Source organism: Phodopus roborovskii, unplaced genomic scaffold (assembly GCF_943737965.1).
Source record: "Phodopus roborovskii unplaced genomic scaffold, PHOROB, whole genome shotgun sequence".
Taxonomy (NCBI): domain Eukaryota; kingdom Metazoa; phylum Chordata; class Mammalia; order Rodentia; family Cricetidae; genus Phodopus; species Phodopus roborovskii.
Genome location: NW_026125391.1, coordinates 13,033,196 through 13,049,200, shown reverse-complemented (window position 1 = coordinate 13,049,200; position 16,005 = coordinate 13,033,196). Strand labels below are relative to the sequence as shown.

The 16,005-nt window shown below is 37.7% G+C and overlaps 1 protein-coding gene across 1 annotated transcript in view; it reads right to left on the bottom strand.

Annotated features, from left to right (window-relative positions):
- The window catches only part of Hdac9 (histone deacetylase 9), a 757,858-nt gene that overhangs the window by 457,915 nt on the left and 283,938 nt on the right, over positions 1-16,005 (bottom strand). Inside the window, exon 2 of the mRNA XM_051175100.1 lies at positions 7,992-8,054. Within this exon, the coding sequence (XP_051031057.1) occupies positions 7,992-8,054 (63 nt within the window). The remainder of the gene's footprint in view (positions 1-7,991; positions 8,055-16,005) is intronic.

Here is a 16,005-nt window from a genome sequence, read left to right as displayed (position 1 = left end):
ATAGTCCTTTACCTCTCTCCATTTTTTTTTTTTTTTGCTTTCTTTCTTGAGAATTGAAGCCAAATACTTTGCCTAAACTAAAAAGAAGAAGAAGAAAAAGAAAAAACTTCTCCACCATTAAATTATATCCCATACATACACTTCTTCTAATCCTGTCTGCATTTTTTATATCCAGCGGAACCAATGTTGAGGGAATACAGTATTCAAGTTCATAAATAAATACTTATAATGCATCATATAATGGCTTTCCTCCTTTAAAAAGGTGATTTACAATCAAAGAAGAGCCAGATTTCCTCCACAATTGCGTGCTTCAGACTTCCATCACTGGGCTAGGTCTAACAATATACAGTACCAGTGAGGCCACTAAGAAATCCTATCTATGTTAAATAGACATTACTTGATAAAAATAAATCTGCATTCCTATTCAATGAGAGGTAAATGAGAAACATAGTCCATTCACATTACTAAAATACTTATATTTCTAAAATTAAAAATAAATTTGCAAAGAAGAAATTTTCTAGCACCAAGATAAGCAGCATGCAAAGCCTGGTGGAATCCAGATAATCCCTATTCTTCTGTGTCCTTTTCCTCCCAGCAGAAACCTTTGTTAGGTTCAAGTCTGCTTCCTTCAGGCTTAGTCAATATTGTACTCGACAATTGGATGCAAAATATGCAGATGATGCAACATGGCCAATAAATAATAAAGAATGATTATTGAAGAAGCTCTTGGTATTATTATTCTTTTATTAAATAAAACTCAGACACGAGGAGGGCTCACACATATAATACCAACATTCGAGGCTAAACAGGCAAGAACTTGGATTCTAAGCCTGTCTGAACTACACAGCAAGAACTTGTCTCAAAGCTGGAAAGGGGTGGAGGAGACAGAGATCAGTGGTGTGAGCTGATGAGAGCACTTAGTGGGTAGAGTTCAAATGTGAGAACATTAATTCACATTCCAATAACCATAGAAAGCTGGACACGGAAGCACACACCTGTAACCCCAGTGTTTGTACGCTGATACTGGAGGTAGAGACAGAACACTCCGTGTACACTCATGGACCCAGGTGTACACATGGCAAACAACAAAGAACCCATCTCAAACAAGGTCAAAGATGAGACTGCACACCCAAAATTTTCCCAGGCTCCAAAAGAGACTGTACTTACACATGAATACTAACACATATGCACACACGTGTGTGCGCACCCACCCACACACACACACAAACACATACACATGACGGGGAGAGGGATAGGGAAGAAGCAAGAGGAGAAGAAGTAACAGAGACAGGAAGACAGAGACAGAGTGAGTGCACAAGGGAGATTAATAACAGCAGAGGAAAGGAGCAAACAACAATCAGATGTCCCCTTCCTCTCTCTCTAATCTGCCATGCATCAAGGCCAGCAGACCTGGCAACACTGCTGTGAAACCATGACCTTTGGCTCACTTAGCAGTACCAACCATATGACACCACCAGGATCACAGCCAGTGGAGTAGAGCTATTAGAATTATGTGCGGGACTTGAGTGCAGCTGGCATTGCTAGGGCCCTGTTGCAGCCTAGCCACCAGCTAGTTAACTCATGGTAAAAGGCCCAGTGCTGTGTCATTTTGACCAGTTTTCTTTTACTTGCAGTGAAAACAAACAAATTATATACACACTACTAACAATCACAGTTTTGGCACAATAACTGTGCACGTGGAAGTATTAGGGGAATAATCTTAGACAATCAATTCCCAAAATCAATATATTCTTACAGGGGATGGAGAAATGATAGCTCAGTGGGTAACCGTGCTAGTTATACAAGCATAAGAACCTGAGTTCGGATGTCAGCACCCATGTCTGGGTGTGGTCCTGCACAGGACTGCAATTCTAGTGCTGTTGGTGGAAAGAGATGGAAGGATCATTGGTGCTTGCTGTCTAGCAGCTTAGCTCCAGTTTGGTGAGGGCCTCTGCCTATTAAGAGATAAGGTAGGGACTGATAGAGCAGGACTCTTCTGGCCTCCACATGTCACAGGCATATGCACCCATACATGCATGTGCATACACAAAACATACATATCCCACACTTACACACAAACACCCACACAATAAACAAGCAAGTAAGTATAAATGTGCAAACCAAAAATTATGATGGTAATTCACAAATGCAAAGTCTTTCCTAATTTTATATCAATTTGTGAATTATTTGAGGGCATGGATAGATTAAAAAAGACTTTCATAAAAATAAGATCATATTATTGGTATTGTTTTTACCTAAGAAATAACCCTAAGCTTAACTGAACCTAGCAGATGTAAAACTGCATTTTAAGAAGCTCTAAACACACTAAATACTTCATCATAAGATACTATTTTCAAAAGGCCTTTCTAGGGTTAAATAAACTATCAAATATAATTAGTGTTTGGAAACTTAAAACAAAAACAAAGAGCCACTATGAATTTCTATTTTAAGCACCAGAGACTCTGTCCTGGAAAGGAACAGGAAGGATAGTAGCAAGCTCTTACATCTTTCTTTCTCAGCACTCAGAGCTCCTCACACTCCTTAATCTGAGTAACACTCTACAGTGTACTATGGGATGAGATTTGCTTTCTATTCCAAACCATATTCACATTCATTCAAATAAGCTAAATCCACCACTAACATCACCACCCCTGTTAATTTTACTAAGCTTTCTCTCTTTCAGAATATGGTTTTGTTTAAGTTCATCTATTCATTAACTGGATTCCATCATCGGGTCACTGTTTTCATATTTGAGGATTTTTACACTGGGTACCAGTTTTCTTTCTATTTTAATAACGCCTTGTCTGACAGTGACACTGAGGGTTCTGCTCGCACAGCTCACAGCTCACAGCTGCTGCTGCTGCTGCTTCTTCTCCTTCTCCTCCTCCTCCTTCCCCTCCTCCTCCTTCCCCTCCTCCTTCTCCTTCTCCTCCTTCTTCTTCTTTTCTTCTTCTTCTCCTTCTCCTTATTCCACCTCCTCCTCCTTTTTCCCTCCTCCTCCTGTCTTCTTCTGAAACAGGATAACTCTTGCTGTCCTAGAACTCAGTCTGCAGATAAGGATGGTGTTAAACTCAGAGATCTGCCTGCCTCTGCCTCCCAAGCACTGGGATTAAAGGCACATGCTACTACATGTGGTTTCTTCTTCACCATCTGATACTGAATATTGAGTAAGTTTGATATGCTTCCCTGAGTCCCATTGAGCTATTCCTCCCACTTACAACCTCTAGTTAACCATACAAAACCCCAAGGAAGTATTTGTGGTTCAACAGCCCAATGAGCATAGGACTGTCAGAGGCACTTGATTCCAATTTTCCAAAAAGACAAGAAACTCCTCCAATCTGCAACATTTTTTTTCAGTGAATTTATCTTTTTTCATTTTTGTAATATATACATAATATATAGTTTTGAAATATTAACTTCTGGGATATACATAACCTTTTCATTTGTTGATCTTTGTCATTCAACCATGTTAACTTTTCTCTAACTACACTAACCCACTTTCCTTTTTCAAAACCTTCCCCCTTTGTCAAGCTTCTTGCTATTTCTAATGATGAATTTTGTAATATATTTATCATGTTGTCATTATCAGGTTATCTCATTAGAACAAAATTTCCCTTTACATTCCATTCTGTAGTTTTACCATTCTCATCTTTGAGGTATTAGTTTGGGAAATGTATGCTCTTACTTATGTGTTCTATTTTCCAGGAAGCAATTTTTAGACTGTATCATTGGTTCAAAAATTTGTAATTTTTCTTTTTGGGGAAGCCCTAAGATTAGTTGGGCAGGGACTGTCTGTTCCAAATCTAAGCTAGGGCATTGCGTGTTTGCCTGTATTTCTCTAGAGAGGCCATGTTTGAGTCCTTTCCCCCATTTCACTAGCTTTTTCTTCCATAATTTCTTCTACTATGACTCTGTCATGTGCAAGAAGAGGGATACCCTAAAATAATGAGAATAACACCCAGTTTGCTGCTCTCCAGATTTGGGAATACTGGAATTCTTAGTAACTTGTCAGCTTGCCAGTACAATTCTACGTTTTCCTTGGCTAGTTATTGGAGGAGTGCCACATGCCATGTTTTGGCAGTTACTGTTGAATGTCATGTCTAGTGGATTGTTTACCAGTCTGTACCTTTATGGGACCCACACTGCCTGCAGTACATCTTCACATCTTTCATCTCCAAATTAAAAACCATCATTTAGAATATATTTTAAAGTTCAGTATTTTGCATTCTTTCAGACATCGGAAGATTTTAGAGGATGTTCTTACTGAATGGACACATTTCTGATTACATTACCTGCATGATCCTCAGAAAAGTGACACCCTCATCTTGCCCCTGTTACCAATAGCATTACTTATGAACAGTTTTATTTTTCTGTCCCATCACATATTCCAACTGACAACAAAATTAAAGTTGAGATGTCATGAGTTTGAAAATAGCAAAATAACAATTATAGGTCATGCAAGAAGTAATTCTTATAAAATAGTAGCTTTCACAGACATCCTTATAATTAGATTCTACCTTTTATGTAGACACAGTTGACTACTGAATCTAGAATGGTCCATTTCCCTCAATATAACACACCAAGGGAGGAAAGACTCTGGGGAGGTGAAGGCACATCTTAATAAAAAAATAAAAACTAGACTTAAATGTTTTTATACCATTAAATATAGGAATACATGGTGATTTTTCTTTATTTTAATTAGGCAGAAATTGCTTTGTTATTGTCCAACCCTGAATGGACATTCTCTTGTGTAACATGTAGGCAACATGACTGGCAACAGAAAAATTCCCCTCATTGTGTCAACTACTGTTGACAGACAGACCTGAGTCAATATTTGTACAAGTCACACAAGTGAAAATGCACCTGGTAACATTCGTCACTTTTAATGGAATTCAAAATTCAGTATTATAGAATATTTTAAACTAAGACATTAGCAGACTATGTAATACATGTAAGCTATCTTAATCCTAATGTCTAGCCTTGCCATCATTATTAGGAAAGCATACAACTATATATAACAGTTGCAATCCAATAACACTTAAGTTCTCTGCATATAAAACATATACTTTAACACATAAGCTCTAATATAACAACAGCAAGAACAAATAGTATCTTGAGACATTGCTAATCACAACTGCATGATAAAACTAACTTTTAAAAATAACTAAACTCAGTAAGAATCTACTGGAGTTTTATAGTTGAGCACATTCACACCAGCTTCTTTGTCCATGATTAGTATATTATGAGATGTTTCACAGAACACACACATACGGCCCTACCCTGATGTAACGTCATATGATTTTTATGAAGAGAAGATTTCATTCATATGAAAGGATTATGCCCAAAGAAACAGCAGGTTTATAAGGAAATTAACAAAACTGGATTATGGAACCAAAACATATTTCCTCATGGACAGTCCAATTCATCTGTATTATTTGGCAAAACTGGAGAGACATGTTCTTCTACTTGAACTAATATCAACACACACACACACACACACACACACACACACACACACACACAGATCTGCCTTCATAGGAATGCTGAGAAACCAGTGCACATTATCTCCGATTATTTGAAGATGAGCAAGTCAACTGCAAAACTAGCTGCCCACAGGCTCATGACCACAAGTCATCAGACAGCACTGCTATCTCCCAGCACTGCTACAGGTGTCAGTCCTATCAGCCAGTAATTATGTACTTCTTATCCTGGAATCAAAACGAGGTCACTGGTGCAAGAGAGATGAAAGCAAGATCTGTAACTCTATCAAGACAAACACATCTGTAATTTAGTAATGAGTCTACAGGAAGAGAGAATGACCTGGCAGAGGCTCACCAGGACCAACTATCTACTCCCTGACTCTACCCCTGTGTGTCTAAGTTTGCTAAGGGTACAACAGCTAGAAGATTTGAAAGCCAACTGAAAAAGAAACATCAGGAGTAGAACCCAAGCATTGTACATTGGAAAATGTGCTTGGTTTCTCTGTCATTCAGAACCAGTGCCTCAGAAATAAAAATGGACACAGAAGACCAGGTGAATGAAATTTGAGGTTATGTTTATGGAGCAAAGTGAAATACCACACGTTATCATAGGAATGATGTGATTAATGTTCAAACTTTTACCAACAAGCACAACTTAGATATTCTCTGTTTATATCAGATAGACTGTTGGGCAGACCTTGAACTGTGCCATGCTTCCTCATTTGTAGCCAGTGCCCTGATCCTCTGCAGGTGGGACCATCAGCACAGCAATCTTATGGCTTCCGGTTTGAAAATCTTGTTATGCTGCATACTAATCTTTAAATGTCAGGTAAATGACTTTTGGGATTTTAGTCAAGTTGTGCGGTCATCAAAATCATGGAAAAGAGCACGGCTTGCTATCCCACTTGTGGCAAGCTCAGTGTCAGCTAACAGTTGCTACTTGCAAGACATTGCTGTTTCTGTTTTCTAAAAGAAATATAGCAATTGTACATAGAGACAAAGACTAAAAAAATAGCGTGATACTAAAGAGGTTAGCTAAAATAGTTATTTCTAAAGTGTTCATTGATATTTAAAAACTGTGATGCTATATGCCCAGTTCCACCCCAGGAAAACCTCCTAGTTCCACCTAGAGCCCTGGTCAACTTTCACCCACAATAAAAATAAATCATGGATGCTCTGGCAAGTTCACTTTTGCTAAATAGAGACTGCTCATGAATATGATTTCTGTGACATTGGTGTAGAATACCAAATTTTACAAAACTGACATTTCATTATGATTCCATAAAAAGACTGGGTAAACAGAGGATCTGAAAACTGTCACAGTGAGCAGACCTTTACAGAGAACTGGCTTTGAACAAGCCCCACAGATGGAAATGTGTGCAGGCACCAAAGCCAACTTCATGCCAACCTGTGGAATATTCCTTTCCTACTTAAGTCTCCTGAGCAAAGTTCTTTACATGACAACCTTATCAGAGGATCTAGGCAGTGATCCATAACTAAGATGAAGCCCACAGGGGGGACACGGAAACTCCTAGAAAGAACCCTAAACCAGTGGAGGCTATAGCGTTTGGAAGAGAACAGAACAGAATAACAAAAGCTTTATGAACTGGTTATAGAAAACAAATAATAAAGAGCAGTAATTAAAGTAAGTCAGACTCCTGGAGAGTGTGTACTTTTAATAGAAGTAAACTGACAAATCTGAAAGCTCAACATGCCAGAAAAACTGTAAACTAGAATTTGGCAAAGCATTGCACCTGCTTCTAACCTCTCTCTCTCTCTCTCTCTCTCTCTCTCTCTCTCTCTCTCTCTCTCTCTCTCTCTCTCTCTCTCTCTCTGTGTGTGTGTGTGTGTGTGTGTGCATGCCCACAAGTGCCACTGCACCTGCCTGTCAATGCTAGACTTCCCAAGTGTTTGGGGTGAAATTAAAATAAGCATCTGGTAATAATCTTATTTCATCCGAAACAGATTCACATTGAGCTCACAGAAAAAGCTACATTAGGGAAAGAATAAAACTACCTGAGAACTCCTCAGACACATACTTCAGAAGGTAGGTCTATAAATAGCCGTGCCTGTGTATACACACTGTAAACATAAAATCGCCGGGCTGGCTGAAGCTGCGATTTAAGCTGAAGCCCGAGGATGAACTCAGAGTCCCACTTGTATATGTTTATAATCAGCACATGTCTCCTTTCTCTAGATGCCCACGAAGGCAAACACCTTCCTTCTATTTATCTCAAAGTCTCCATACATCAGTTGCAACACTTGGCAATTTCATTGAGAAGCAGCCTTCCCTAAACACATTCGGAAAGTACAGGAAGTAAAGGAAGGATGTAAGTTAAACCCTTCAATGGCAGCAGCAAAACACAAAAACCAAAAGCAAAAAGAACCCATCAATATCACACCGAAAAAGCAATTCCTTAAGCAAGTTTCTTTTCCTTCATTTCCCTACCAGCCTACCCTCCAGCCTTTTCAAACATAAAACAAATATCCCAGCCATGAAAGAGATCATACCTGAGCTGATCATACTGTGCATTCTTTGCTGAGCCAAGAGCTGCTCTCGTCCGGCCACTCCATCTGAGGAAACACAGGAGTCACTCTCGTAAATTGTCTGCAGCATACTCCAGTCACTCTTACTTCAGCTCCATGCAAGATTCATCACCCGTGCTCAGTGCTCTGGTCCCAGGAGCTGCCCTTACTGGTCCTCCCTCCTCCCGGAGGAGAAACAGCAAGCAAGCGGAGGATCAACTTCCACAATGATTTCCTTTCTGCTTAGATGGACATATCCTTTTTAAAAATACCTGGGCTTCCCCCCTCCCCGACACACACCCCCAAGTTACCAACCTGTGTGCGAAGCAAAAAAGCAGACTGGATGCTCTAGCTCACTGGAGTTTTAGTTATCCTGGAAACTAAAAGCAGGTGGGCAACAAGAATGTGCTTCGGGGTTGTTTCTTTGTAAGAATAAGTAGAAAAATATTAACTCTACCCATGGGGCCAGAAGGGAGAAAGAAAACAAGTAAACCTGGTGTCTAGCTGCCTGGATTGCCAGGGTTTCAAGGAGAGATCCTCACCCTGCAAGTGGTTCCAGAGGGTGTCCTATCTGTTCCCTGTCTCTCCCTTGCCTTTCTCCCTCTCTCAGCTCAAGTTGGCTAAAGCTAGTGATAATCCATTTGCATATGAATCAACAACAGCATGGCCCACAGGCACAGAAATAGAACAATGGTCGGCCTGAGCCAAAAATAGGTCAAGCATGGCCCAGTGATTGGAGCCTGCATTAATGCATTTAAAAATACCCCAGCAAAGCCAGCTGTCCAGCCTCTATCTTTCAAACCATAATTCTCTATTGCAGGGCCTTAAAAGCAATTAACTCTTTCCTTCCTCAACTTGCTTTTCATACAGGATTTTCATACTGGCATCTCACCCCCGAAGAAAGGAAATTAAGGAGGAGGAATAAAAAAAAAAAAAGAAGACTCCTAACTCAGAGAAGGAGAATGCACACACATTTCATTTCATTTTATTTCTGTAGTATGTGTTTTTGGAAGAGAGAGCAGAGAAGTGCAGAGCTGTATTGGTTCTAAAATAATACTGGAAGCTTTTGCTCATAGTGTGGTTTCTGCCTCACCCACGCACAGCAATCCTGGTGTTCTATTTTGGTTGCCTGTTTCTCTGGCTACACTGCAGTTGGCTGGAGGACTAGAAGCTTTGCTGCCTTCTAGTTTCAGCACTGACAGGAGATTTAGCAGAGGTAGTTTCTGAAAACAAGCACATCCCAGAATAAAAATTTTAAGAAGTTTGGCTTTTTTTTTTTCATTTATTTTGTCCATTTCAAAAATCCTAATGTGACATTAAACCACTTAATCGATTTTATTGATTACAGTTTCTGCTATACCTAAAACAAAAACCAAACTCTGGCTTAGAAATGCAGCAATATTTTCCTCTCTCAGTCCCTCAGGCCAGATTCACTTCACCTGTATAGGAAAAATGTTGATACTTTCTTATGGGCCCAGGGTAAGTGAATATCTGCATCTACAAGTCAGTCAATCAATGTGTTCACTGTCCAAGTACAAATAGGCAGTTTCCATTTATACCTTGGATGGCTGAAATATAGACCTCAGTTGTGTATAAAAATAGCTTGTCAATAGAGCTTCAGGCCAACCCACATTATAGACTTCACTTATGAGGTAAATGCAATGCACAGCCTCTCAAAAAGGTTTGATAGTCTCTGCCATACATTTATAATGATCTCTCTACACACAATAGACTCAGTATCCAGAGATGGGGCACCAGCATCTAACCAGTCCCAAGGACAAACACAAAAGTGATGTCCCTCATCATATAAGTTCTCCTTTCTTGTCTACAGGACTCAGTACCAGAATCAGTGGTGACAGGGAAAGGAAAGCCCCCAGACAAATCAGAAGGTAGAGGAATCCCATCACAGTCAGGTTGCAGGAATCAAGAAAAGCAAAGCTAGATGCACAGAATTCTGGCAAAGGGAATACAGGGAAATAATGGCTGTGTAGATTAATTTCTATCCATTACTCCTCTTCTGGAAAAGGCATTATTTGGACAGCTAACTCACAAAAATGTTTAAACTTTTTTTTTTTGTCCTTGCTTTTAAGCAAAACAACAAAAAACTTAATGTTTCTATCAGTGGAAAATATGCTTTACATTTCCTTTTTTTAAAAACATGCATATGCAAAATTCAAGAGATGGAAATACTGTCATCTAATAGGGATGCTTTATCACACACTACACTTCTGGCTTCCTGGAAAAGGACTGCTCACAATGGCTATGTGGGAGCTGCTTCAGATCTTTCATGCAAGCTGCTTTCTTGAGGGATGCAAAGTTTTTCCGTTTATTATTGTTTCATTCTTTTAATGTTTATTCTGCTTAGCTCTATAGGCTATGTCTCAATTTATTATTAAGGTTTCATCAGAAAACTTTTTAGACATCCATTCACAGAGATTGTAAAATGAATGTTTTCATAATGAAAACTTTTTTGTGAAGTACTTATAAACACAAAACATCGGACAAGATTAGCTAGACGTTAAGTGTATACATCTTAATTAATTTTTATACAGTTAGAACAGCCATTCAGAAGCCATGGAGTCTCACACTGGATCTTATACTTCTACTGTTAATTATATTTTTTTTTTATTTATTCAACAGAAAAAATATCCTAAAAAATTAATGACAGAGGTAAACCTAGAAAAATGACTATTCACCATTACATTAGTTTCATTAGTCCTTGTCCATGCTTTAATGTGTGTGGGGGTTTAACCCTTGATCACCTCCTAGTATTTATCTTTTACTTTTCTTCTTTCTGTATATTTGGTTACAAATGTACATGTTTGTAATAGGATATATCTCCATGAGAGGAAAATGTTCTTTTTCTTTCTGATAGTATATAACCTCAATTACTATCAATTAGTACATTTTAGGTCTAGCAATTTTTCTGTAATTTTGTGTTTTGCTTCTTTAGGGATGAATAGTATTCCTTTTTATATATGTATCAGATGTTCATTACCCATCCACTAGTTGATAGGTAACCAGTTTGGCTCTGTTTCCTTGCTATAGTGAATAGAGCAGCAACAATCTTGGGGTACAGATTCTATATCAGAGGGCACAGAGTTCTCTGGGTATACGCCTTGGAGTAAAACAACTGGGTGTAGGGAATCTGTTAGTTTTAGTTTTAGTTTTTTGAGGAATCTACAAAATAATTTCCAAAATGGTTGTATTAATTTGAACCCCCACCAACAGTGAATAGGAATTCCTTTCTTTACCAGGTCTTTCCAGTATTTGTCAGAATTTGATAAATGCCATTCTGGCCAGGGTGAGGTAGTATCTTAAAATAGTTTCAACTTGCATTTTCTTGATGGCTAAGTATAATAAACACTTTAAAAATATGTTGGTCTCTGTTTTCATTTCTTCCTTTGAAAACTTTCTCTCCTATTTATTATCCCACTTGTTGGTTGGAAGTTTTATTTCCTTGATATTTAATTTCTGTAAATCTTTTTTTTTTCTGCAATTCTGCATATTAGCCCTTTGGTGTATAGTTAGAAGATTTTTTCCCATTTTGTGTTGTTTATCCTCTAATAGCATTTCCCTGTGCTGTACAGAAACATTATTTATGAAGAATGGAAAACTATTTCACATAAGCAGAATTCAAGAGACTAGTCCACAGAATGGGAGAAAAATTTTTGTCAACTACACATCTGACAAGTATCATCTACACTCTATAAAGTTAAATATTAATTAAATGATCAATTAAGTGGAATAATACACTTTAAAAATAGTTCTCAAAAGAAGAAATAAATTCAGACAATAAAGAGTAAAAAAAAAAAAAAAAGCATTTACCATCCTTTGGAATCAGGAAAGTGCAAATTAAAATTACTTTGATTCCGATCTTACCTCAATCAAGATGGATGTCAGCTAGATGACAAATGACAACAATGCTCCTAAGCATTTTTAGGGAAAGGAAACCTCATCCACTTCTGATGGGGAATTAAAACTAGTGCAGCCAGTATGGAAATCAGTCTGAACTTTCCTCAAAAAACTAAAACCAGAACTATTATTTGAGATACCACACTATTGTTGCTATAAGCCAGAGGTTGCAGGTGACCATTAAGCACAGCCACCAACACATGAATGGATTAAAAGATAATGGGGTACATGCGCACAATAAAATTTATCCAGCTACAAAGAATGAAATTGTGATATTTTCAAGAAAGTTTATGGCTCTAGATATAATCATCTTAAGTAAAACATGCCGGACTAGGACAACTATTTCTCATAAGTGAAGTATTGATTTAAATGTATGTGTGTACTTATGTAAGACATACATATATGCACATATACTTATATATATGGCATCAAAATAGGAAGGAAATTGTGAGACAAGGAGATGAGATGTAAAGAATAGAGGGGCTAATGGGGGGCAAAACTGTACACATTATATGCCATGCATATCATAAAAGCAGTAGAAGGGAGAACTGGAGAGAAGAAAGACAGCTCCAAAGGGTTAAGGAGGGCAAGAGAGGGATGACTATGAAGAAAGTTTGATGATACATGCGAAAATGCCACAATGAGATAAATTCTCTGCTAACCAATGCTCGCCATCCACCCATAACTACTGTGTTCTCTGTTTCTGTGTCTGTAACAGAACCATCAGCCTAAAGAGTAAGGCAATTCAGGTAATCACCTGCACATCTCTAGCACTCATGTCCTCCAGTTACAATATCTCGCCTTTTCTCAAAATGATACCAATGTTACTTTACGTTTTCAGAATAAAGATCAAGTGAATTACTGACTAAAACAGAATGATTGTCTACATGTTTCAGAGATTTTTTAAAAAATCAGAATAACAAAAATTGTGGAAAAATATGAAAGATGAATAACACAATCATAATATTGGCATAATAGATGCCTACACATCTTTTGTCACTTCATGTTTTTTACACCCACAAACCACAATTGACAAAAAGATATCCAAGCTTTTTGTATGCAAAAATAGAACAAAACTCCAGAATACCAAGTAATTATCCTAATTCTCTGAGGTTCCAGGAAACAGCTGTCCAATGTGTCTTCAGTTGGACCACATGAGACGTCTCACCTCTACAGAATGTATTTATTCAAATTTCTTTTTCATTAGCAGCCATGCCTTCCCTTAGAATCCTGACAACAAAACTTTACTTTTGTGTGGAAATTTTGGGTCCATCATATGATAGCTTAAGCTTGTCTCCCAGAAAACTATCACCCTGGACACAGAGCACTAGGGCTTCATAGACAAAAAACAAAACAAACAAACAAAAAAAAAAAACAACAACAACAAAAAAAAAAACACTCAATGTAAGAAGTTGAATGTCTCAATGTCTCCCATCAAAAATACTGGTAATGAAACGCAGCAAGGATTTTTTTTTTTTTTTTTTTACAGCTATTCATGAGACCAGTGTTATTGATCTTGGGAGGCAGACATTTTCTTTTCTTTTACAATGATCTTAACAAACTAGTGTAAACATCAAAGTAAAAGGGCAATTTCTAAAGTTTCAATATAAAATATTTAATTTAATTGAGTAAGTTCTCAAGAAATTGAATTATATATCAAATTTTACTTTCAGATAGATTTTTTTTTTTAAAAAGTCAAATGAAAGCATTCTGTCTAGGTTCCCACATTAATGGAAAATAGGAATTGAATCCTATTGTCAAATATTTTTCAAAAATCATGAGAATTGCAAAGTTTTCTATGAAAATTCACAGGAAAACCAATAAAGTCTCTTTCCAAAGCTGGCCCAGTATAGAAGATACTGCTCTTCAGTAAAGCATTTCTCTAGCACACCCAAGGCTGTAGGTTCTACATCCAGCACTGTAAACTAGGAATGAAAATAACTTACCCAGACATACCCTCAGACCTCTAGTCATTATGGTCTTTTCTCTAACCTGTCTTACTGACAGTTGAAGTTCTCACTCTCAGCAAGCAAATGCAGTATAATCTCTTTTCTAGCAGGCTAACAGTAGAATCTATAGGTGAGTCAGTTTTCACAGAGAAACAAATGTTTTGATTCCATATTCTAAGCTTTAAAACTCATTTCCTTAAAATACTAAATTGTGTTTTATAAAAATTTTTTACTTTCTGGGTAAGATCTAGTACCCTTTATCTATTCAGCCATTCATGGTCATTTCCCTGTATTTCAAATTCACATTCCTTAAACTTCTGCTACCAGCAACAAGCTTACATACACTCCTTTATGATCAATGAGTTTCTACCCTCAGCTTTCTCAGGAACAAGGTGGAGAGTGGAACCATGAATTTTTGTTTGTGAATTAGCTTATTTACCTGAATTTTCTCATCTGAAAGAATAGCTTCAGTTCTTTATGAGGTAGGAAGAGTCCATTCACTTTGATGGCTCCCAATTTGGAGGAGCTGTAAGGAGTTAAGATTTTTCCCCGCTGGCCTGGATCCACCGCAGCGCCGGCCCAAATTAATACACAGAGACTCTGTATTTGATATTATTCTGTTGGCCAGTTACTTGTTTCTTATCAGCTAGCTCTGTCTTAATTATTAACCCATTTCTATTAATCTCATCTTACCAGAGAGTCTGCTCACCCCCCCCCCCCACATCTGACTCCTTCCTACTACTTCCTCTCTCCTCCTTGTCTCCTAGTCCTGCCTATCTTGCTTTCCTACTGGCCAACAGTGCTTTATTCATTAACAAATAAGAGAAACATATTTACAGAATGACAATAGGCACTGCACTCCTAGACTCATGGACAACAGGCCTTGTACTCCTGGTCTCCTGGCCAACAAGCACTGCATCCTGGACCTACCAGTCAGTAGAGTTAAGCAGACTCATTTACAATGAAATTATGGAAAGACTGTCCCATGAGAAATAATTTGAAAAAATGAATAGTAACAAAATCTTTAAGACAACTGAGCCTTGCTTTATTATTTTTCTCCCTCTAATGCTTCCTGTCAGGTAAAGAACATTGAGCTATGACTTAGTCTGGTTTTAGGAGTTTGCAGAGAATCATGATCAACTTGGAAATTGTTAGACATGAAACTTTTAGGGACCAGAAGATATCTGTATTTTAAGTAGATTTCCAACTGATTCTGGGTGCAATAAAGTCTGAGACCAAGGAGATCCAATCATCCTCCCAAAGGAATAATTATACTGCTAAAAATACCAATGGATTAAATGGCTTTTTAGTGCAATATCAACTTAGCAAGTATTATTACAAAATAATTTTTATTTTAATTTTTTTTTTTTTGAGACAGGGTTTCTCTGTATTGTTTTGGAGTCTGTCCTAGCACTTACTCTGTAGACCAGGATGGCCTTGAACACAAAGATCTGCCTGCCTCTGCCTCCCAAGTGCTGGGATTAAAGGCATGTGCCACCAACACCCAGCACAAAATAATTTTTAAATGAAAATAATTACAAAAGCTAAGACACTAAGAAGTAATGCCATTAATATTCAACATGAAAAGGCTAGGAAGAAATTTCAGAAGAGGCTTTTTGCTGCCAAAAATGAGACCAGCACCACCAAATTCAGATGAGAAACATCTGTGCGCTGGTCTTCCCTGTGAGCAATCTGCTCTGTGCTATGCTTCCTATGTTTTCCAGTTGCACATGAGGTGTTGTATTTAGCTCTAAATATCCAATACAGGATAATAAGTTAATATGGTCATGCAAATCCTGGAATTAAAGGAGGACACTGAATAATAGGTATATATGGGAATTACAGTATGTACGTTCACTGAATTTTTAGTTTTAGAAGAAATAGTTATAAATACAGTTTGATCTTTATTAAATCTCTTGATTTTTGTCTAGACATGGTGACACAAAATCTGTAATGACAGTACTTGGAAGACAGAGACAGGAAGATCAGCACAAGTTTGAGGCTAGTCCAGTCTCTGTAAGAAAAAGAAAATTCTAGGCTAGCCTGCAATGCATGAGACCTTGGCTTAAAATAAAAACAAAGGAAAGCCCTCCAGATCTTATTTCAATTTTCTGTTAATTTTAATACCATAGATT